The sequence below is a fragment of the Protopterus annectens genome, chromosome 10.part0 (genome assembly GCF_019279795.1).
Source record: "Protopterus annectens isolate FY-2018-M chromosome 10.part0, PAN1.0, whole genome shotgun sequence".
NCBI lineage: Eukaryota > Metazoa > Chordata > Ceratodontiformes > Protopteridae > Protopterus > Protopterus annectens.
In genome coordinates this window covers 1,388,757,261-1,388,783,216 of record NC_056744.1, presented here as the reverse complement: position 1 = coordinate 1,388,783,216, position 25,956 = coordinate 1,388,757,261, and the positions used below count along the sequence as shown (strand labels likewise).

At 39.5% G+C, this 25,956-nt stretch overlaps 1 protein-coding gene across 1 annotated transcript in view; it reads left to right on the top strand.

Moving 5' to 3' along the window:
• The window catches only part of COL24A1 (collagen type XXIV alpha 1 chain), a 3,617,818-nt gene that overhangs the window by 2,891,069 nt on the left and 700,793 nt on the right, over positions 1-25,956 (top strand). The window contains exon 37 of the mRNA XM_044086026.1: positions 1,922-2,029. Within this exon, the coding sequence (XP_043941961.1) occupies positions 1,922-2,029 (108 nt within the window). The remainder of the gene's footprint in view (positions 1-1,921; positions 2,030-25,956) is intronic.

Genomic DNA, 25,956 nt, shown 5'->3' with positions numbered 1-25,956 from the left:
ATGAATGGTAACATTATTAGTTGCAGTCCACCAAAATATTGCCTCATCATTTTATTAAACACAGTCCTAAATAATTACTGGGAGTAGACATATCAACACTGTTATAAGGGTATATGACACTACCCTGGAACAAGTATGGAATGTAGAATGTTTGGGTCTTGTAGTGGACAATAGAATGCCATTCAAAGATCATGTAAGTGATATAAGACCTAGAGTACTGTAACAAGTAGGGTTTTATGTAAGACAATGAGCTCTAGGGGGCCCAATCTTTAGTAGAGCTGTATAAGAATGTTAACTGACCCATTTTAGAATATAATTAAAGTTTTTATAATTACTCTTTGACACAAGTTATGATACTAGAGTATGTTCAAAGAAGATTCACAAAAATGAGTCAGTCTACTTTATACAACCTGATTCATATTTCTAGTACAGAAACACAAATCTACTGTTATTTTACATAATTTACTGATATGCATTGCTTCTAAACATGGCTATAGAGCATCAGATGTAACTTCACAACAACTTAACTGGAGAAAAATATACTCGGGGAAAATCACATATTTAATTAAATATATTAGGATTAGATGGTTAGGATGGGTAAGTCTAAGAGTTAAGAAATTGTCTTGTGAAATCATATACATATAAGAAAAACAGGAACAGCTCTGACACTTTTCTTCATCTTTGCTGATCCTGTGAATGGATTATAGTTTCACTGTTTATATTTTATCTTTAAGGGATCAATGTCTTTGCTATACAAAGAAAGGCACAAAGTGATTTATATGATTAAGATTTATACATGCTCTTCAGAAGTCATAACCACCACTGTCTTTTTGTATTATTATTATTATAATTAGTATTTAAAGGTACTCTAATCGATGTTTGTGTATTTTAAGAGGGCTATCAGGGAAATATCAATTCCTTTTTATTTAACTAATTTTTTGCCTTTTACTGCATATCTTTCAATTGGCCATATACTGCTTTCCATTTCCAATGCTCCTAACTTGTCCTTTGTATTAGCTACTGGGGCTGGGACTACCTCAGTTGTAAGCAGGTTGTATACAGGACACAGAAACATGCAAAAAAGCCTCTGGCAGTATCATATATGCCATCACACATGCAGAGCATTGTTTGAGATGTTCTAACTTGGTGGAGGTGCTGACATCAAGTATATTATTGCATATAATGTCAGTAAAAGCCAACCCTACTCTCTAATGATGAAATTTTAGGGCCATCTGTCTTGTAATCATAGCATACTCCACTACCAGGGGAAGGACAAATCAGACTGAAGTCCCAGCTCTCCTTCCTGGAATGGGTGAGCCAACAAAATGCTGATGCTTTCCCTCGCTCCCTTCCTGGCTCCTCCAGCATCTGTGCCACTTAATCGATCTCAAGTTGTCTGATAAATACTAATCTCTTTTGCTTTGACAAATTATTTTTGCTGAGTCATGGTTATTGGTATGGGTTCTGATTTTCAGCATTAAAGTTTCATATATGAACTTTTCATATATCTATATTATCTATAACTTTAGACTATGGATCAACCATGGCAGATCTTTGTTATCTGACGGCCTTTGCTGAGGTAGTATTGTCATCAGCATCTTCTTCTTCCAACATTTCATTCCTTGCTAACCTGGTTAAGCCATTATATGTCTGTGTGAAATTATTTCTGTAACAAGTAAAAAAAAAATAACTTCTTGCTGTGGTGCTATTCTGAATTGATGACACTTTGAAACTCACTTTAAAATCATTACTGCAGTACTACACCATCAAGCAGCATTAATCATGCAGGTAGACAGATGTCCAAGAACATGATATAACATGTCTAGTTATTTCGCCATAATGAGACGTCAGAATTAATAAGCACAAACACATAAAATAAAATATAGTTAAGCATAATTTTAATTTGTACCTGTTTTTATAGGGAGAAGCAGGAGATGTAGGTCCTCCAGGAGAACGTGGAGAAAGAGGTGACACTGGAATACCTGGGCCTGTAGGTCCTATTGGCACACCTGGACTCCGTGGTATACCAGTAAGTATTTCTCTGTTTTTAATCTGTGTTGTAAGACTTGTGATTTACAGTGATTAAAATAATAAAATTCCCGATTCATATGCAGAAATGACAGAAATCATGCTAGTGATCATGGTGTTTAATTTCTGGTAAGTACAGTAACTATACAATATTGGGATATATACTTAAATCAACACAATAAAAGAAAAATACAGATACGTAATGATAAAGCTTGTGAATAAGGATGTACTTCAGGACTTTGTGTGCTAACTCTTACCCTAACACTGCCACTGCCACTCTCTTAACCTCAGCCCTACACATTAGTTTGCCAAAAAAACTTTCTGTAACAGTACTATACAGAAGACATTTACACACACACACACACACACACACACACACACACACACACACACACACACACAGATCATCATACATATTTACCTAGTCTTTATTGTAACCCTAACTCAGAAACACTTCGTAAGCACACTCTAAAACCTTCTTGCATTGAACACAAAATCTGTCCTCTTCTCCAGCCCTTATTCTAACATTCACCTGCAAACATGCTTGCACACATTTTACCACTAATGCTGAAATTTTTGGTTCATACAAAAACTATGACATTAGAACAAAACTCCACTTAACTGCATGCATTTTCACACACACCACAGAAACATCTAACAATCTAACATCTCAAATGTCCTGCAATTGACAAACAGGGTTTCAGTAACAACAGAATGCATTCAACTGTGTTGACAAAATGTGCATTTTTGAGAGTGTATTGCAACTCTCTCTCTCTCTCTCTAATATATATGGATTGGACACTAAACTGGCTGTAGGTGTGATATGGAAAAACAACAGTGGCAGGGCTAGCTACCCAGAGGTGTGAACACTGTCTCTAGGTGATTGCCACTGTTGCTGTGTAACCCCGATCCTATGAACAAAATGAGAAATTTGAGGCTGATTGCAGTATCTTCACCCACCCCACCTTCTACCTATGTCGTCTTAACTTTTTTACCATTGATTTCATTTGTATTTCATAATTAAGTCAATGTTTTGCTTCCAACCATTTGTAAATAATTCAGTACTCTGTATTGTGCATCTGCCTACTCTGTAGTTATTTAACTTTATCTGTATAGAATATAATTATCATAAGAGCCTTACTACTTTATGTATAGGTACTATCTTATCTATTCTGACATTGTAAAATGTATTTTAATTGTATTCTGCTTGCTATTATTGATATTGTATAACTTAAAAGATTTTTGTCTGTTCCGCATGTATTGGAAATTTTCTCCCCGGGCCTCCACTGAAAAGGGGAATACGCATAACATATACACACACACACACACACACACACACACACACACACAGCTGTTGTTTAATAGAATGAATGACTGTAAATTTGGTTGATTGTTCCATTCATCTAAATGTTAAAATTTTTCATGAACAGAACATCAAATGTTTGCTAAGGTAAGTGTTGGTTTGGGACAGTAATGCACAAACCTCTGGATATTCTGAAGGTTTCAGCATTAGAAGTAAGGAGTGTGTATTAGAGTGCAGGAGGATTAGAGCAAGGTTAAGTGAAGACATAGTTTACTGTGTGTGTTTGTGTGAGTATGTGCCCATGCTGTTTAAATTAGTGTCAGTGTTATTTAAAGTTTTTTTTAAAGGTATGGTGCAACTGGTGGATTAGGGTTAGCAGGCATTAGTAAGATGGAGTAGCAGGGCTGACAGTGTCACAGCCCATAGACAGAACTTATCAGTAAAACCCTTTCCAGTGCTCCAAAGGAGCTGAAAAGAAACACAAGGAGTACACTGGATTTGAACCAGAGTCTGCTGAGGGGTGATAGAAAAGATGAAGAAGAAGAACAGCAAGAATCTGAATGCAGGAAAAAGACAAATTGTAAAGGTTTAGTTCTTTAAGATGCAGTGTGGACATGAGAACTGTGCTTCTGCAAGAAGTGGCGGAAAGAAGGTAAACGAGACTGGAAGTTTGTGGATTATTTTAAACTGGTTGTGTACTATAAATTACAATTTTCTACTATGTCAATAAGGTTTAGAACAATAATGAAGGAAGTGAAGAAGAAACAGTAAGTTAAGTTCCCATTTTTTCCTCAGTAATATGTGTATAATTTTTTTTTTCAAATCAACTACATGTTTAATTGTAAAGTACTTATATGCGGTATGCACATGGATTCTAAATGTGTGTGTTTGTGGGGAGTCTTATCAGTAACTTCTGCTAATGTTAAAGAAGGAATGTACTTCTTTTTTCTGTTTTTTTTTTTCTTATCTGCCAGCAGAAAAAAACGTCTGCAGATAGGAGTGTAGCTTGGCTGAGGCAAAGGGGGCAACTGGCCTGGGCACAAGATGTTAGGGGGCTCAGTCTGCATATCCATTTTTTTATTTTATTTGTTTAGACAGAAATGAGCATGTGAATTTGGCAAAGAAAGGATTTCAGAGCTGTTATTTATCAAAGTACCAAAGACAAAGGAAAAGTGGGTAGTAGTAATTAATAAGTAAAAGAGGTGGAGAAGGAAGACAGCAAGTGCATATGTGTGGTAATAAGAGTTATTGGTTAGGAAGGAGGATTACAATGGCTTATATTTATATTCCACCTAAAACTGCTATTAAGAGAATTAAGGGGAAAGTAATTAGTTGCCAACAGGAAATATTATCTACCTAAAACTGCTATTAAGAGAATTAAGGGGAAAGTAATTAGTTACCAAAAGGAAATATTATTCCTGGGTGGGGACTACAATCAGTAAACAATAGCGAAGATGTATCAAGGGGACTTAGAAGGGAAAACTTTTACAGAAGAAGGTAGATTTATAGAGACATATATGAGAAAAGTTGGAACTGAAGATGTGAAAGAGTTGAATTCACATATTATTCTGTAGTGCAATAACTGGCCTAGATTTTACAGAAACTATTTTTCACAAGAGCATGGATATTTGACAGTTTTGAAACCCATCCAATAACTATTTCAGACCATGCACCAATAAAGAATAAGATAAAGATGGCAGGTAATCAAGTAAAATGAGACACTGGTGCTTTCCTACTTGCCTATTAAAAAGAGAGGAATTTAAATAATGGCATAGAAAATTATTCAAGGTTTGATAGAGTTTGTACAGATTTCTTCAGAAGGGATAGCTGAGGAGTGGATAAAATGATGAAAAGTACTCCTGATAAAGGGGAATCTTAAGTAGCAAGAAGAGCAATTATTGAGTGCTAAAGGAAAAATAAGTATTTGGATAATATGCATGAGTTTAGAAAGGTCTCTGTTAAGTAACTATTTTTGATAAGAACCCCAAAGGCCAAAAACTAGTAGTCACAATGACTTAGGCATCAGAAAATAGAAAGGGGTGTTGCCAGACAAAGGGAGCCTATAACTAGAAAAATAACCAAAGATCCTATAGAAGTAATAGAGATATTTTGTAAATGCTATGAAACTCTGTATAGAGCAGAGGAATAAGTAATATAAGGAAAATCTCCAGGAGCAGATGGTATTCCTGTAAAAATTTGCAAGTTAGAAGGGAAAAAGTGATAAGGATTTGAAAGGTCTTTTTTAACAATATTTTAAAAGGAGGGGCAGTATTAGTATCTTGAAGAAAGCTGTGGTGGTTCAAAGAGGGCAAAGATCCTTTTAAATAAAACTTTATATAGACCAGTTTCAGTTTTGAACTATAATTATCAAGTATTTATGCCTATGCTGACTAAGAGAGTGGCCAAGGTTTAGCCAAAACTAATAGATATAGATCAATATGGGAAGACAAATATTTGACAACTTTAATAGAACAGTAATAATCCAAATGGAAGCAGAAAACAAGACAATCCCCTTATTGTTATTTTATTATTTATTATTTATTCCAGTTTGGTGACCGGGGAGGTCCACTGGGCTCAGGAGCCCGTTTTCAGTGGAGGCCCGGGGAGAAAAGCTCCACAATACAATGTTACAACACATAATGATAATGCAAGTAAAAAATACAAATAAAGTACAAAGATAAATTTGATTTGCATACAAAAGGGTTGAATTTCCAAACAGCTGATAAAATGCAGTCAATTAGGTAGTCCTTCAATTAAGCAACTAGGAGGTTAAAGAAAAATGTCCTGGAGGATGATAGGCAATAAGCATAGGGTTGGATGTAGATATTAGTTACATTAACCATGTATGACTATGAGAGAAATTGAAATGTATGAAGGTTAGCCAGGAGAGAAGGAAGAGGGAAGCTTGGGAGGTATAGAGTGAAGTGTGCAGTTACATTTTCTGTGACTATGCAGGTAGGAGTGGAGTTGTGTTTTGAAGGAGTGTAGGTTGTCACAGGTCCCCAGTGTAGAGGGCAGGGCATTCCATTTTTTAGCAAGGGAAAAGGAGAGTAAGAGCTGACCAGCTGGGCGCTTGGGTTTGTGGACGGAAATAAGGTTTTGGTTAGAAGATCTAAGGGGTCTGGGGAAGTATAAGGTTGAAGAATATTGGAGAGTGCAGGGCGGAGGGTGGGTTGAAATATTAATTTGTGGGCTGAGACAATTTGGAGGTAGTCTAGTTGATTGGGGAGTTCAAACCAATTTAAAGTTTGTAGGGAGGTGCAGTGATGAGAGAGGGAATTTGCCTTGGTGGCAAATTTGGAGATTTTATTGTAGCATACTTCCAGTTTGGCGGTTAGGGTCGATGATAGATTCGTAAGCAGAGGAGCACTGTATAGAAGAGATGGGAGGAGATATGTAGTGGCCAAGGTATGTCGAGTAGAGGGGGAGAGGAATTGATTATTTCTGTACAATAGGCCGAGTTTTATGTGGGTTTTCTTGATGTTAAGTTGGATAGATCATGATGCAGAAAAGGCATTTGATAGAGTTAGTTGGGATTTCATGAGTAGTACAGTGGGATTACTGGTGCTCCCAACAGAATAATGGGATTAATTAGGAAGATATATAAAGGGTTAAAGTCAAAAATCAAGGTGGGAGGGTTCCTGTCTGACTGGCTAGGTTTGAACAGAGGAATCGGACAGGGGTGCCCTCTTTCTGTTTGTTATCTTTGCCAAAGAAAATAAGGGACTCACAGATTCAAGGGTATAACTGGTATAGTATTAAAAGAAAAATTAACCTTATTCACAGATGAAGTTATTTTATATTTTATAAATCCAGAAAATGATATTTCAGTCTTGTGGAACATTTTGAGACAGTTTCATGGTTTCTTTCAGGATATACAATAAATGAGGATAAAACAAAGACTAAAGGATTATACTATGTTCCCACACTTGAACTGGCTGAGCAATACCCATAATTATTGGGGATATGATGAAGTGTGTAGGTGTTTGGATTAAAAAGGATACTATTATGGCAGTTAAGGATATGTGGGAAGAGACTAAACAAAACTTAAGTGAGAAGTTGAAAGCTGTTGACGATGGATATGTATAATAAGGTAGAACCAGCAAAAATGTTATTAACCCTTTAGTATTTTTTTCCAGGTTAGGCATGTTGTTGTCAACCAGAGGAGAAGCTGTGAATCATAATTAATAAAAAATTTAATGAATTTATTTGGTAGGGAAAAGGGGCAAGAGTTAAGTGAGATAAGTTTTTGCCCCCACAAAACAAGTGGTGGATTATGATTACCAGATTTGAAGGGATACTTTAGAGGTACACAGTTAAGGCTCATATACATAGCACAAGAAAAAGACTACAAAGCAAAATGTAAAGAAATGATGTTCCAATGGGGGGAGTTCATTAAATAATGAGAGAGTACAATTTGGATGCAACCACTTAAGAACAGTAAAACAATTCAGAATATTATATGTGCAAAGTCGAAGAAAATAATCTGAGAACTAAGCCAACAGAGGAATCGAGAAAACAGATTTCTACCAGTAGGAATGACTGTAAGTGGTGCAAAGAAACAGGCAAGGGGAAGCAAGAATTAATTGATGAAAATTAGTAAAGAAACCAAGGTATTGAGAGCATGTAGTTTTTTGGGCTAGAGGTATGATTCTCAATTAGGATGTAGGAGATCCTGGATTCAAATCCTTGATGAGTTCTCTGTTTTGCTGTTCGGGGTTGTTATAATGGTTAAGCTGTTTACCTCATAAACACAAGGTACAGGGTTTGATTCTTACATTTGGAAGGATAATTGGCAAGGCTTAAAAATGGCCAATAGCAGCAGATAGCCTAGTAATTACCTATGGAGAAATAAATGTATGGGTGTGAGGTGAGCAGCTAGGCTTTTTTGTGTCTAGTGGTCAATAGCCTATTAACAACCTATGAACCTTTGAACCTAAATAACTAGGAAGGAAACAGTCACAGAGTGGGATTAGGCCAAGCAGATCTTCAGACCATGTATTGGAAATTACCTTCCCAACTAGGGACTGATAACAGTAGTGGCATAGAAGAAAGGATAGCAATATGTTAAATGAAAGACCAGCTTAGGTCAAGAGTCTAGAACAGAATCTGCTGTAAAAAAAGATAATTAGTTGGCTGTATAAAGTAATACAAGGTAACTATAAGAATCAATCAAAAGAGGTTAACAAAGCACTGAAAAAATAAAGAAGAGGTTAATAAAGACTGGGAAATGGGAATGAAATGGCAATACACAAAAAAGTTGGGAGGATATTTGTATGGCTCCTAAGTATGCAGTAATATCTAGAAAGTTTAATATTTTTGCAAGGAAGTGTTTGCATAGTTGTTTTATTCCCCAAGTAGACTTCAAAGGATTTTTCCATTGGTAGACAGCAAATGCTGGACAAGTGATGGGAAAGAGAGAGGTAAATGGGAACTTGTTTTTTTGGGAATGTAACGAGTAGACACATTTTAGAAATTCCCTACAGGGTATTTTCGTAGAAATGTAGGGTGAGCAAATTATTTTAATTAAAGAAATACTTTTGCGCTAGGATATAGCAACTATCCAGAATGTACAAGTGGCCCAGACACTGGAGCAGCCAGCAAGCAATGAGAGAAAAAAAATCCAATGTCAGTTCACCTATTCTGAGGTGAAGAAGGAATTGGAAAGTGCTGCTGTAGGAGTACTATGAAAGGAAAAGAAAGGTCCTTTAAGGCAGGAATTAGATGGGAATTATGTAGCAGTTTTCAACGCTACCAGTGTGTGGAAGCATTTATCTATACTGGCTCAACATGGTTAGAATTGCATTATGCTATTCAGACATTGGTGGGGATAGGACCATAAGAAAACATCCTAACCCCTGCTTGGATGATTGTTGCTTGCCTGTTCTGATTTGCAGAATGTGGGTAATAAATACCATCAGGGTATGTAAACTTGAATGTCAGGATGGGAGGGGACCCAGGAAACATAAACCTTGTATTTAAACTTATTGGAAACACTCACCATCCAGCCCAATATCATATTCATGGATGACTTTAATTGCCCCACTATTAGTTTCATAGTTTCATAGTATAGTACTAGGCTATCTGCCCTGGGGCATTTGTAAGCCTAGCCATAGTGATGTGGCTTTTGCCACCCCATGAAATGGTACAAAAATGTACAGAATAAATCTAGAATACTGTGCCTCTGTCTAGTAGTGACACAGTGAAGGTCCCCTTATATAATAGAATTAGTTTACTGTGCCCCTGTCTAGCAGTGACACAGATGTGACCCCTGGGGTAAACTTACGATCTCCCATCCACTCATCAAGATTTCTCTTGAAGAGAGTCAGTGAGGGGCTCTGCCTAATACAAACTGGGATCCTGTTCCAAAGCATGGGAAGCCTCTGGGTTATGAATCTATCCCTCCAGCATGTCCTATTTATACTTGTGCCGAGGTTTAAGTCTTTAGCTCTCGTGGTCCTGATGGATTTGGATTTTTTGAGGTGGAGCATATCCATCAGATCCTGATTGGACATGGCCTTGTACGTCAGGCAGAGATCACCTCTGAGCAGGCGATATGCTACTGAATAGAGCTGAAGTTTCTTTAGTCTGGCAGAATAAGACATATGTTGGAGACCCTTGATCCTTTTGGTGAGGTACTTTTGTGGTCTCTCCAGCTGTTGCAAGTGCTGGGTGAGGTACATACCAAATGGGGCATTGTACTCAATCATGGGTCTGATGAGGGAGGAATATAGGGGTACAATGACATCCTTGGATCTGGATGTGAAACCCTTCATGATGAGGTGTGCAAGGTAGAATGTTTTTCTAACCACTTTGGCAACGTGGGTGTCAAATGAGAGGTCACTGTCTACTTGGGTCCCTAGGTCTCTGATTACTTTTTTCGTACTCAGTGGGTTGCTGTCTATGTGATAATTTGTGGGTACTTTGTTTTTTCCAAAAGGGATGACTATACATTTTTTGGCATTTAGTTTAAGGCCGTGACTACAGCACCAGTTGTCCGTTTCAGTGAGGCCTTTTTGTAGGATGTGTGTATCTGCTGGTGTATCGACTATGGCACCTAGTTTGCAGTCATCTGCGAACTTTGTCAGCCACAGCCCTCCCATGTTTGCTTTAACATCTGAGAAATAAATGCCGAACAAGAGGGGTCCCAGGACAGATCCCTGTGGGACACCACTTGTGACTGGCTTTGAGTCTGACATTGCTCCAGCGATTTTAACTTTATGGGTTCTGTCCTTTAGCCAGTTTGCAACCCATCTAGTGACATAAGGGTTTACTTTTAAGCTGTTTAGCTTATCTATGATGCCTGAGTGGGGTATTGTGTCGAAGGCCTTAGCCAAGTCCAGGTATGCTGTATGGACTGCTTTGCCTTCATCAATGGCTCTAGTGACTGTTTCGAAAAAGTCAACCAGGTTTAAAAGGCAGGATCTGCCCTTTACAAAGCCGAACTGGGTGGGGTCAAGCGTCTGTAGGTCCCCTATGTCTCTGTTTATGAGTTCCATAATGATTCTTTCCATAGCTTTGCAGACCAGGCTAGTCAAGCTTATGGGGCAGTAGTTTCCAGGTTCTGTAGAGGCATCCCCCTTGTGGAGTGGGACCACTGTTGCTGTGCGCCAGTGTTCAGGTACATATCCCGAAGTAAGGCTAAGGTTAAATAGCATTTTTATGTGTGGGTTTAGCTCCTCTTGGAGTTCACGTAACACGCACCCCGGGATACCATCAGGTCCCATTGATGCTGTGTTTTTTGCTTTGTTTAGGGCGGTTCTCACTTGGACATCTAAGATGACAGGGAGATTACATTCAGCTGGGATAAGTATTTCTTCTTTTGGGGGTGAAGGAGGCGAGAAATTTGCACTGAACCTGTCAGCCAGAATGTTAGCAATATCTGTGGGTTCAGTGTATTTTTTGTTGTTGTGAACCAACTCTGAGCATATCTGAGGGTTTCCGCCCAGGTTTCTAACATAGCTGAAGAAGGCTTTGTGGTTATCTTTAGTGTCCTGTCCTTAGCGATTTTTCTCTCAAAGTTTGCCTTGGATGTTTTTATGAGAGAACGTAGTTTTCTGCTAATGTTGATCAGAGATGTCTTCCCTTCATGGGATTTCGCTCTGATGTGCAGTAGCTTCCTTCTTTTATTATACAATTTGTTTATGGCTGAGTTCCACCAGACAGGACGCTTACATTTGGTGGAGAGGGACTTGGATTTGTTTGGGATTGCATGATCCATGCATTCTTGGAGATGTCCATAGAAAGCATTTGTGAAGGATTCGGCATTGTGGGATGTGGTATCCACTGGCACAGTGGGCTTAAAGGATAACATCTCAGTCTTAAGAAGAGTGAAGTCTGCTTTTGAGAAGTTTTTCACTGTGGTCTTTTGTGCTGGGGGTGGAGATGGGATATGTATATCCAGGGTGATTAGTTTGTGGTCAGATCTCACTAGTGAGGGGTATACTTCCGGTGTGGAGCATTTTGTCCCCATGTTTGTGATGATCAGGTCTTGTATATTATCTCCCCTAGTGGGAGTGGTGACTAGTTGTTCCAGTGCATTTGAATTTATGAATTCCAGGAACCTTTGGGCTAGGGTATTAGGGCTAGAATAATGTACCCAATCTATGTTTGGGTAGTTGAAGTCTCCCAGTATGATGGTATTTTGTGATACATTCATATCCTCCAATGTCTTCAGGAAGGCTGAGTGGGGTTCTTGAGATTGGGAGGGTGGTCTGTTACATGCTACCAGTTGTATAGCAGTTTTGCCTATGGTTAGTTGCACCTGTATGGTCTCTGATGCTTCATGTGTTGCTACTAACCTGGAGGTGTGGGTGTCCTTTATGAATATGGGCACTCCCCCTCCCTTTGTGGTTCGGCCCGGGTTTTGGGGCCGAAAAGCATGATACAAGGTATAGCCTGGTAGTGCTGGGGTGCTCTCAGGAGCCTTGAACCAGGTTTCAGTTACTGCACAGACGTCGATGTTCTCCATGCTGAGGAGTGCATCAAGTGCCTGCATCTTGAGATTTAGACTTCTGGCATTGAGCAGCATTACCCTTAGTTTTTTTGCATTTTTGATTTCTAAGGAGTTGGGTTTGTCTTTTGAGCCTTGCCTAAAAAAGGCACTATGGGGGTGGCAAGAGCCTTAGCCAATATCCGGAAGCCCAGTGGTGACAGGTGTAAGCCATCCCTTGCGAAGCAGCGTGGCTTGTCCAACATATCATCCCAGGCAGACAGACATTGGATCCCCTTAGAATGACACCAGTACTTGAGCCAATTGTTGAAGCTGATCATCTTGTCTTTGTATTGTGGTATCATTCTTGGTGAGGGCAAGATGCTGCTCAGGGTCAGGGTCATACCAGCCTGGGCTACATAATCGGAGAGCTCCTCTATGTCTCTTTATATGTAGTCCAGGGAGGTACGTCTCAGGTCATTCACACCAGCATGGACAATGACGGAGTCATATTTGTACTTGCTTTGGAGTGACCTGAGTGCGTGTGTTATGTGGCGGATCCTAGCTCCCGATAGACAGCTCACAGTCACCTTCTGCTTGTTCAGCCTGGTCAGTGGGACATCAGTGTGTCTGACTATGGAGTCACCTATTACTAGTGTATCAGGCAAGGTGTTTGGCCTTAAGGGCTGCGATTGGTCAACACACTGATTTATTGAAGTATGTGTTGCATGTGTTTTGTTTTGAGGTGGTGGATTTTTGGATGTCTGCTTTGGGAGCCTCTGTTGTTTTGGTAAGTTTTTTATTAGAGCCTCCGAGTATGTCTTTGTGTTTTTATGTGTTTGGTTTGCAGTTGTTGTAGGTCTATGTGGGACTAGGATTGTTGTGTGTGTGTTTGCCATCTCCTCCTGTCTGGTCATGCCAGCCCTGAGTTGAGAGAGTTCAGCCTCCAGTTTGGCTATATAGTTGCATCTCTCACATGTATTTGTGTTTGTTGGGAGGAGGAGAGGGTTGTCTGTGTACATGAGACAATTGTAGCATTGTCTCAAGATGCCCAGATTGACCAGCTGAACTGGAGACAACGCCAGTAATCTACCACTCGACATGCTAGAACAGTATTAACTGGGAATCTTTTATATGACACCAAATGTACAGACACAGAGATTCCTGTGTTTTGTAAACACAACCCCCCAGACAAGATTGTCAACACAGTTTAACATATTGGGTATTGCACTGATGAAGGCAAATATGCTGAAACTGATTGCTGATCTTTGGGTGATGTAATGTTTTTTCATCACATTGGATATCTGAAGAATAAAATATTTGACATGGAATGCTGAATTTTGAGTGCTGGCTTATGTGGTTTTTGGTTTACCCCAGATTGTCAATGCACTTTCCAGGGGTGCTACCATAATGCATCTGGTCCTGACTAATATGGGAGAGCGCTGCACACCCCATAGTGTAATGTCTTTCCTGGTAAGATCAGACCACAAAATGGTCTCCTTTGAAGTAAACTTAAAACCTGGACCCCCAGCTAATGCTGGAATATTCAGGAACTACTCTAAGGCTAACTTCCTGCTATTAAGTGATAGCCCGACAAAATTTCAGGCCCTCATAAACCCTGAAAATACTGCTGCCTATGCAGACCTATTCACAGAAACCCTATACAAGCATGTTAATAGCTGCATAGAGGCAGCTGTACCTAGCAGGAAAAAGTACAGAACTAATTAAAAAAAAGCCACCCTGGTGTAATCAGAAAATTGATAGGTTGTATAACAGAAGGAAGAAAATCATGGCAAAAAATTAGAAGGTGCAGCACACAGCAGGGTAAATGCACTCTCATCAAACTAAATAAACAACTCACAGAGGATAAATAAAGTCTGCCAAAACCAAATTTGATGTAAATTTTAACCTCCCAGGCCAAGGACAGCCAGAAAGCATTATTTAGGTTTGTCTGGAACCTCAAAGGCAATACACAGTTGTCTGTGCAGAGCTCATTGTAAATAGAGCCACCTATACTGAGCCAGAAGATATAGCAAACCTACTTGCTGACAAATTCAGATCCAGCTTCCCCCCCTGATTCCTACTCAGACTTCCCTCAGGAAATACCATCAAATGGGAACAGGTCCTTAATGCTCTCTCTAAGGCCAAGAACACTGCATCAGTAAGCCCAAACAGTTTCCCAGGATGCCTTCTAAATAGCATGAAACATGACCTATCACCCCTCTGGAATTGATGTTCAACTGTAGGCTCCAAACAGGCTTCATACCTCTTGAATGGAGAACAGCAACAGTCATTCCTGTGCACAAACATGGGTCATCTACAGAACATGCAAACTATAGACCCATAAGTCTCACTAGTCTTACATGCAAAGCCATGTAAAGAATTATGGAAATGATCAATAATGATATAGTAAATCTCCAGACACTAGACCCAACTTAATTTGGTTTCACCAAGGGCAGGTCATGCCTACTCAACCTGGTGGACTTCTCTGAGAAGGTCACCAAAGCAATGGATGAGGGCAAAATGGTTCACACTGTCTGCCTTGATCTGGCCAAGGCATTCGACACAATACCTCACTTGGGCATTGTTGACAAATTCAAGAGGGTAGGTACAAACCCATATGTCACCCAGTGGATAGCCAACTGGCTCACAGACAGGACCCAGGAAGTTAGAATTGGGGAGTCCATCTCTACAAAGAGGCCACTCACAAGTGGAATCCCCCAGGGATTGGTAAAGGCCAATGTCAGTGTTCACTGGCTGACTAAATTTGCAGATGATTGCTAATTAGGAGCTGTCATTGAATTCTATACAAATGTTCTCCAAGAAGGGCTGACACAGACAAATAACTGGTGTCGGAGCCAAGGACTAAAACTAAATGCCGAGAAATGCATAATGGTATCCTTTGGGAAGTCATCCACCTCTGTTAACTATCATATTGACAACACACCCCTTAGTGTTGACACAGTGGTCAAGGACTTATAGACAGTGATCTAGTCTTTGACCATCATGTATGTACAGTAGTGAGGAAATCATCCTGGGTTGCGTAAGAGAAAGGTATGGCATCTATAAGTCCAAGGAAGTCATTGTTCCACTATATTTGGCATTCATCAGACCTATCGCTGAGTACAGTGCCCCCTTTGGTATGTAACTAACCAGGTATATCCAACAATTGGAATGACCACAGAGTTTTCTCACTAAAAGAATACAAGGCATAAGTTAAATGTACTATGCAGACAGCCTCAAAGCCCTATCCCTGTATTCTGCCTTCTACAGGTTGATGAGGGGAGATCTCTGCTTGGCATACAAGGCATTGCCAGACCCCACAAGACAAACAACACCAGAATTACCCATTCTAAAGACTTAAACTTTGCCTGTGATATAAATAAGACCTGCAGAAGAGACAGGTATGTATCCCAGAGACTACCCTGCCTCTGGAACAGGCTTTGCATCCATATGAAGCGGAGTTCCTCCCTAACCCATTTCAGATGTAACTTGGACAGTTGGAAGGGGAACAGGAAATTCATCCCTTGATTGCCACCTGTGCCTGTAACGGACACAGACAACCTGTAAATGGTTCACCTCCCAGGCCCCTGCCTGTAAATGTTTCACCTTCCAAGCCCCTGCTTACAATTATGAAGGGTACCAGAGCTTGTCAGAGATTTGGGATGCATGGCTAGGCTTAAAATGGGCCTTGTAGTCATTAGCCTAGTAAATACCTATGAACTTATGAAAGTAATAGAGTAGACTGTGTGTTTCTGCTAATCATTTGGTCTTCAGTAGTGTATAACAATGATGTTCTGAACTGGTTGACAGGCAAACTACATGTTATTAATGGTAATTTAAAATGTATGAATTTTCTTGGCTGATAGGAAGAACAGATTCTAGTTAAGAGGAATAAGGACATTAATGGCTAGAGCATGTCTGGGTGAGTGGATATATGACAAGATTGTATTGTTTTATAAGTAATTCTGTTCCCTATCATATGCATGAAGGTACAAATACTACTGAATATGTGGGTCGAGGTTGAATTTGTTAGGATATGATGCTTTCCTCATGGACATTTTCTGTATTAATCTGTTGTGGGTGCAGTCATCATGTTTCTGTGTTTAAGTATTCTAGTTTTAACCTGAAGGTATTATGAGAATTTCCATAGTGGGGTTTAGATACATATTACAGTGTGCATGGTGGTGGTAGTGGAGGGTGGAGTAGAGTGTTTTAACATTTCCTGTGAATAAGTGTCTGTAGAGTAACGTATAAGCAAGTCCTGTGCCATTGTAAGGTAATCTGAAGTGCTACACTATACTTTATAGGACTCATAGGAAGTTCAAGGCTGGTAGTCTTGCGATCATTACACCTTGCCAGTTTACACCCATCTCAAGGAGGGCTAGGTCATTCAAGCCCGGGATGAATTTATGAATACCCATCTAATTATCCAGACCACATTTGAAGGAAGATAGCACACCTCACTGCTTTAACTGCAGAAGAAGTCTATTCCAGACGTAAGGGAGATACTGAGTAATGAATTTATCTCTACACCCTATTGTACTGATATACTGAAAAAGGTTTAAGTCCCCTACTTGGGTATTTATGGGAATGTTTGATTTCTGAAGGTACAGGGGACCTGGAATACTGAGTCTCTGATTACTTGGAGGGCATAGGTCTCCTATGAGGAGCCTAGAAGTCAAAAAAAGGTAGAACAGTGTTTCTATTTTTTTCTAGAGACTTTCCAATGGTTTGATATGTTTGGTGAGGTGCATCTCAAAGTGGACATTGTATTCTGTAATTGGTCTGACCAGTGCTGAGTACAAGGATGCAATAATATCTTTTGATCTGGATGGTATTCTTTGGCAATCAGCTGCTCCAAGTAGAAGGACGTCATGACAATCATTGCTACATGGTGATCAAAGGAATTGGGTTCCCAGGTCTCTAATTATATTTTCATTTTAAAGTGTGGTTTTGTCAGTACTATATGCTGGGTAAATGGTTTGGCTGCCAAATGTGACAATGTTGCACATTTTAGCATTAAATTTAAGCCCATTTCCAATGCATACGGCAGTTTTAAGTTTCTGTGATTACCTGCAGACCTGATTACTATCAGGTTTCAGTTTTTAGTCTGTACGCCAGAGATGTAAATGCTGAACTAAACCTGTCCAAGAACGGAACCTTTCGGGACACCTCTGGTCACCTTCATGTTCTGTCATGCTGCCTAGGCCACCAACACTGTGTAGATTCTGTCTTTTATCCAATTTGATGTCCCTTTTACCACAGGGAGGTCTAATAGTAATGCATTTAGTTTATTAATTATGTGCTGTCATATGACAGTATCAGGGTGCTGTCATATGCCTTGGCCAAATCGAGGTAGGCTTTGTGTACAGTGTGCACTCTTAACAATGTGTTGCCTTTTTAAAGAAGTTTGCCAGGTTCATTAGACAGGAACATCCATTTTCAATACCAAATTGCCTTGGCCAAATCGAGGTAGGCTTTGTGTACAGTGTGCACTCTTAACAATGTGTTGCCTTTTTAAAGAAGTTTGCCAGGTTCATTAGACAGGAACATCCATTTTCAATACCAAATTGCTGTGGAACTTGCCTGATGAGATTTTTAATGTCTGTGTTAATCAGATATGTTATAATATTTTCCATGGCCTTAGAAATGAGACTTTTCAGACTGTTGGGCCTATTGATTCCATGGGTGGTAGTAGGGCCACCTTCTTTATGGAGTGACATCATCAGTGCTGTAAGCCATCCTTTCAGGACTTTTATGGAGAGGTTCCACCAGGGCATGTTTATTACTATTTAACAAACAGTCCAGTATATTATCTTATCCCGTGGAGGAAGTGTTCTATGTCTTATACAGCATTTACAGTGCATGTTATGTTGTGATGATGGGTTGGGGTTGAGAGATTGGGGTATTTTAAGGCTTTGGATAGTCTTCTGAGGAGTGAAATTTGAACTTGATTCATTTGGTAATACATTAGAAATACCAAATGGTTAAGAGTAGGTTTTTATTATTTATTGTGAGTTGTATACATAGTTGAGGATTGTTTCTTAGATGTTTATCATATTGATCACTGCTGCAATAGTTCTTAACTATAAGAGTTATGTTCTGTCAGGATATAGCAGCCAGCTTTCAAAGCTTCAGGGCACCTTCCATGAGTATGTTTTCCTTTCGATGAGATGACTAGTAACTACGAACCTGTTTTCAGTTTGCCAACCATTCCCTTTTGCATATCATCAATATACCATTCATTTTTTAACTGTAACATATAGGTAATTTATTCTTCGAGGGCATCAGGCTCAGAATTTTTAGATGATGCACTGAAATGAACAATTGTTTGCTAGCAGCAAATTATTCATTAGTTACAGATCTCTTTAATGTGGAATTATTCAGATGACTGTTATTTCTGCAGAGATTGCGCATGTTGACTGTTATTGGTGGATTATACTGACAACAGTTTGAGTGGCCTTTTATGGTTGAAATGTCCTGAAATGGATAGCCTTGTCATTATTGGTTCATATATTGTTTTTCACTGCTTACTGGAAAAATGTTCAAAACTACAAATTTAAAAATCACTGTAACAAGTGGTGCTATATTAAACAACGAATATTTAATGTGCTCAGGAAGGTGAATCAAAGTGCACATGCATTTATGCATGGTCCTAAAAATGTGTGTAGGGGGTCCATGGTTTTTAAACAGCCCAAATCCACACTTAAAACACCACTGGCCAGATGTGTTTTCTATGAATGTGTGTTCCAGTACAGTTTCATTGAATGAGTTTCAAGGGCAGAGAAGTTTACTGTTTCTTATTCTAAGTTTGTTTTCACTGTAAAATTGTATTGTTTTGTTTAACAAATGGCTATCAGTATGTGTGGTCTAAAATTTGAAGTAAAAGCTTTAAATTAAGTCCAAATATCTGTAACTGTTGAAGAAGTCAATAAGATAATAGTATGCACATTGACAGATTTGAACAGTGTTTTATGGTATCTGGAGGGAGAAGCAAGTAATGGGACACTGGAATGTATGCTTAGTGGTGGGACTGATCCATTACCCTGCCGAGGGCCCCATTCAACCATGATCTGGCTCTGAAAGGGAGCACACTTTTCTCATGTCAGTTTAAAAATTTGTTTAAAGTAATTGAAAACCATTTGTTCTGTAGAGAAACTGTGCTGGTTTTATGTTTTGGAACTGGCATAGTGTTTTAAAATGTTTTTTTACTTTGTTTTTATTTGAGAAAAAGTAACGTTTAAAGAGTTTATTTTTATCAGCTTTTGCTGCTTGTTTTCTCTGGGAAAGGAGCACCATTTTTGGCTTTAACGTGGAATAAACTTCTGTTCCCATGATTGGTTCTTCTTCTGGCCACAAAAACAAAAAGTTAAGCAAACAGCCTTTGCCACCAGTGCAGGCCTGCAGTCTGTCTCAACCACAGGTGGGTGACTCTGCTGTGGCTATAGTTTGTTTTTCAGACCACTCACCTTTTACCCCAGATCCCACTGGTGTAGCACCTACAGCCGCAATGGACCAGGTGTTAGCCACATCCTCTGTTGCTGTTGGGGTCCCACAGTGGGAAAATGGAGAGCCACTCTTGTAGGTCCTGGGAGAGGAAATGGGGAGGGCTTCCCTGTTTAGTCAGAATGTTATGGCCATCCCTGGGGAAGCAGCTGGTGCCATTAATAACCCTGTTGACTCCATTTTTCCTGTCAAAAAGAAGCAGAAACTAAACGTACATCTACTCTTCCTCTAATTTCGAGATTTCCTCTAATTTTTTAGAAAGGAGTAGTTTACCGAGTCTGACTCAGGTTTTAATTCAGACTATTAAGCTGTCTTACAGGGTAGTTTCTGGTAAAAGAGAGATACCACTTAAGAGATTTAAAAAAATCTGAATCTGGACCAGAAGGTGAAGGAACAGATGCAGGGTTTTCTCCTCAGTTTTCTAATTCAGACTTAGAGGGAGAGCTCAGTTGCAGATTCTCCCTGGGGTGTCAGTGTTTTCAGTGAGAGAACACCAAGGTTTCACAGTCCCTCAGAAAATTCAATGCGGTGTTACATAAGGAATTTCCAGAACCTTCATTCATTCCCCCAGTTCTCTCAGCTCTGGAGGGTGTGTGTGTCACTGCTTGTAATTTTTCTGATGGTCATTCTTCTACCCCTAAATAGGCAGATAGAATGTAAAAGTTTTTATGCACTTTTGCCAAACCTGACCCAGCAGCTGTAACTTCAGTTAATCGTAATGCTGTCAAACATTTAAATAGTTCCAATCCTAATCTTTTTGACAAGGATGGAGAGATTATTGATATGTACAGGAAAAACTGTTTCTGCAACTTTGATTCTCAGAATGTTTTAATTATTAGACTTATATTTTAACATTTATTCTGACCAGTTGTAAAAGTGTGAGGAAAGTTTTGTCTGCAGTGTCTTCTTGTGGAGAAAAATCTGCTTTATATGATGTACTTTATTCCATTGTATAAGTCACTACTCATTGTTTACAGTGTATGCATGACTCAGTTGATAGTTCTTCCAGGGCTATAGCCACTGGTACTGTTATGGAGAGGTTTTCTTGGCTGCATTCACAGAACCTCTCAGGTTATACAAAAATTGACATGTAAAATTCTCCTTTGGACAAAGATTTAGTTTTTGGTTCCTCTCCTACAGAGGTGATCAAAAGGTGTGATGAAAGGGGTGAGCAGAAACACGAAATCTGTAAGATTTTTTCAGCCCCCTTTTTACAAATTTCCCAAGGGATTCTGTAACCCCACCCAGTTTTGAAAAAAATAAAAACAATTGTACATGATCAACAAAATGCTGGTGAACAGACGTTTAAGAGGAGATGATGGTAATTCAGGAATTCCCCCCAAACCATGGGCAGTCTGACAAGTCAGAATGACTGTTTAATGGACTTTGCCCCCCTTTCTGGCTGTCTTTTTTTTCCTTCAAAAAAGTCTTAATCCCCACTTTTTTCTTTGTCAACAGTTTCTGACAAATGGGTTCTGAAGATCATTCATCAAGGTTTGGCAGTGAGAAGAAATCCCTCCTTTTCTGGAGATAATTCCTTATCCATCAGACCAGACTCTTATTTCTCCCCTGTCCTTCAACATATGCCACCCAGGGAGTGATAGAACCAGTTCTTCCTTCCCAGGTTGGGGAAGGGTTTTTATTCAAGAATGTTTTTAGTGCCAAAGAAAGAAAATGCTTGTTGACCAATTCTGGATTTTTTTTCTTAACCTGTTTGTCATAGTGTCCAAGTTCAAAATGATGTCACTTCATAACCTGTTACCTCTTCTTCCTCATTCACGTTTCATAGTAATACTAGATTTAAAAGATGTTTATCATCACACCTCTAGTCATCCAGACTTCAGGCATTTCCTAATGTTTTGTGGATCTGGATCACATTATCAGTTCTCTGCCTTACCATTTGGACTAACTACTACATTAAGAGTGTTCACAAAGTATCTAACTCTAGTTAGAGCGCAGGCTATCAGCATTTTTCCATATTTAGATGACTTGCCTCTTTGTAGAGGGTTTTTTTCATAGTGTCAGGAATCTCTCACTTGGGTGAGATATCTGTTATACAAGCTGGGATTCCATGAGAACCTTCAGAAGTCTTTTTTGACTCTCCTTCACATAAGATTGTGTTCTTGGAGTGTCAGCTAGACACCTCAATTCAAATAGCTTTTCTTCCACAGGTAAAATGAAATCTAGATATATATCTATTTCTATGATTTTTCACTCTGACTTGTGTCACTGCAAGGGAATACCCCAGGATTTTTGATCTCATGTCATCTTTGATTCCCATTATACTCATGGTAAGCCTCTACATGAGAAAGATACAGTGATATCTGAAGTCTCTTTGGTCCCAGCACCAACATCCTTTGTCTTTTCAAATCCCAGTGCTGGAGTTTTGTCAGAAGAGAAATTTCTTGGTGAAAACAGCAAATCTTCTTAAACCCAGGTCTCCCTTTCTTGCTCTCTGCTCTAAAGCAGTCATTTACCACAGCTCCTCGAACTTTGTTTGGGGAGCAGTTTCAGGAGGAATAAAACTGCAAAGTGTGTGGGACACCAAGGACAGACACAAGCACATAAATATAAGAGTTGCTTGTCCTGATCAAGGCGCTCAACTCACTGAATCTTCTTTGGTCCCTTGGATCTCTCCAAGTTGTTACAGACAATACCACAGTCATGTAGTACATCAGCAAGCTTGAGGGAACCAGGTTGTACCCTTTTTTAGACCAGCTGTGCTAGCTTGGGATATAGCTTCACAGTACAGTTTCACTGAATAGGCATCCTTCATTCTGTCAGGGCAAAACTGAGTGGCAGACAGGCTGAGCAGAACAAAGGCAGACATTCAGGAATGGATACTATATAAGGGGGTCTTCAGGTAGACCTTTTTCCTCCTGTTTGAACAATCAGCTGGCAAGATTCTTCTCCAGGGCTCCATGCAAGAAGGCCTGGAAGACAGATGCCTTTTCCTTTCCTTTCCTTGGGTAGGAATGTTCCTGTATGGTTTTCCACCCTCTCCACTGATATCCAGGGTACTTCTAAAGAATTAGATGGAATCCTCCAAGATTATTGTGGACACTCCCCTCTGGACTAGGCAACACTTTCGTTAGTAGAGTAAAAAGAAGTAATATGGCAGGTTAATTTAAATGCTTCTTTACCACCCGATTTAAATGACCATCTGTCCATCAGCAGTGTGTTACATCTTTGCTCTTACTAAGTTTAAAACATAACAGTGCAGTAATTCTGTTATACATTTGTTTGTAATATTTTTTCTGATCTTGAGCTGATGTATTTGATTGTATTCTTTTCAATAGATCTTTGATAATAGATGTGAGAATTGTTAGTTGTCATTGGTGTGTTTTTTTAATGAATATTTATAAAGGGGTGACTTTCTATGTGTTTTTAGATCATATGATTTTATTAGAGGGTTTTTAAATGGTTTGTATTTGTAACAAATGTATTCTGAAGAAGTCAACTGATATACACTGACCAAAGCTCTTAATAAAAATATATTTTCCGTGATTCTGTTTACTTCATTGTGAGTGGTCTTGTGACCAATAGTATTTCTCCCTTTTTTGGAAACAGCCAGGGGCTGTTACCACAAGCTTCCTCACAGAATGGATCTACTCGCACAAGATCAGTGGTGTTTGATACACCCTGACCCCAGTCAACTTCTACTGACTGCCTGGATGCTAGGGTCTTAATTTTCTTTTGCCACCTGTTTGCTGAGGACATACAACTGGTACTAAAGGAGGCAAGAAAGTCTGCTATGAAAAAATCATATATTAGCAAATGGAAAAAGTTTTCTAGTTGGTGCCAACAACATAATCAGCACCCATTCGGGGCTAGTTGTTCTCTGGTTTTACTATATTTGTATGAGTTATTATCCTATGGCCTTTCGTAGTCCTCCATCTAGGTTCATTTATTAGCTATTTCAGCATGTCTGCCCATAGATCCGCCTCATTCAATGCATTCTCGTGTCAAAATGTTTTTGAAAGGGGTTTTAATTAAGAGACCGCTAAGAAAACTGCTGGCCCCTCCATGGGATCTTTATTTTGTGTTAGAGAAGCTAACACTTGCTCCATTTGAACCAGCTAATCTGGCTGACTTGAGGTTCTTAACATGTTAAACTTTTACTGATTTCTCTGGTCTTCAAGAAGAGAATCTGAATTGCAAGCTCTTATGATGAGTCAGCTCTGTCCCATTTTTCAATGGGACAGGGTGTCTTTGAGAACTAATGCTTCTTTTATGCCTAAAGTGGCATCCGAGTTTACTTTAAGCCAAACTGTACATTTCCCATTTCCTTTCCTAACCTAAAAGGAGGGAGGAAGGATACTCCATAACCTGTATGTCCACAGACAACTCATGTACTGTGCTGACAGAACTAAATATTTTCGATCTCTAGATAAGCTGTTCATTTCTTGTGAACATAAGAAGAGACAACCTGTGTCAAAACAGGCTATTTCTAAATGGCTCTCTCATGCTATTACCTTTTGTTATACTCAGCTCAGCAAAACTGTCCAAGGCAGGGTCAAGGCCCACTCTACCAGGGCCTTTGGCTTTATCTATGCCTTTTTGGAAATGGTTGGATTCTAGAAGTATTATAGAAGCAGCAACTTGGTCCTCTATATTTGTTTACAATACATTACAAATGTAATTCCTTCTCTAGATCTAGATCTAGATCAGGCTTTGCTAGAACCATTCTCCAGGGGCTCCTGGACCCATCCTCTTCCACTTCCCAAGTATGGTAAGCTAGGGTAATCTACCCATATAGCTAAGGCTACTGCAGCAGTGATCAATATGATGAACATAGTACAGTTATGTAAATAAACTTTCCATAACAATAAATGTTCGACTGTTTACTGATGCAGTAGCCTCTCCCTCTGCATCCCCTTTGTTTTGTGGTGTGTTTTTTTATGCTGGGGGTGAATACTTATTTTTTTGTTTTTCTAGCATCTTCCTTTCATGGTTCAGCCTCCATCTCTGTTGGCATGAAAGCTCTGAAGGGCTTAGTGCCCAAATGTGTGTTTTAGTCAGACTAACTCAAGCTGAATAACGGTTTGGATTCATGGAAGGTGACCTGAAACATTGGAAGCTGGTTGGCTGTTTTATCATTGGAAGGATGTAACCCATATAGCTAAGGCTATTGCAGCAGTGATCATTCACATATCGACTGTTATGGTAAGTTTACTTACACAACTGAACTTTTTGTAACATAACTAATGAAAGACTTGTAATTTTCCATGACTTCAGATGCAAACCTGAGGTCATGAGTTGCTTTGGTTGGTTTAATACTCTCATTGAAATTATTAATCATATTCCTAATATTTTGCTTGAATTCAGGGTCTTCAGATGTGCTGTATACTCAGAGGTTTTCCTTTTATAGTAGATTTTATTTATGACATTGGGTCACCAGAGTAGTTTATTTTTAAATTTCCAGTTTTACTTGGATCTAGAATGGCCTGCCAGATGTTCTTCGTGTTTCACTGTTGCAGTCATTACATTTGGGTAATCTGCTGGCAGGTTGCCCTCAGTCGGCCTGAATTCCAGAGTCTTGGGTCCTGTGTTGGTTGCTGTCTCCTCTTCCATGACGTCAGGTCGTCAGGGGTATAAAACAAGCAGCCGATGCCATTTTCTTCAGTCTTTCTTGCCACGCGGTGCCCGAGGCAGAAGCATTTCACAAGTGCCGGTTGGCCGACTCCTGAAATATTCGAGTTTGAGTTTCAGAACCGAAGTCTTCACTAAAGCTAAGTACCCCGTTGGGGAAACTTTTTTCTTGTTCCATACCGATGTCAGAAAAAGTTAATAATTGTATTACTTGTGGGAAGCAATTACCTCATAAGGATTACCATTTATACTGTATTCCTTGCCTAGGCCCTGATCACAACGTGCCTGGCTGTTGGTTTTGTGCTAGATTTAACCAACGCACTATTAAGCGTCGGTATATTTTTGCCTCAAAGTATTTTGGAAACAGATTTAACTACCCAGAAATGTCGTTGGATAGCAATCTGACTACCGGAGTAGATAAAAAACGCAAAGAAAAGGACAGAGACAGACAGTCTAGGTCCAAAACCGACGACAAAGCTTCTCCTAAGTCAGTCGCCAGTTCACCGGTACTCAGTGAGGCACTTTCCCAGCCCCGATACCTGCTACTGTCAAGTCTCAGGCCTCTACCGAGACCCATGTGGAGTCCAGCACG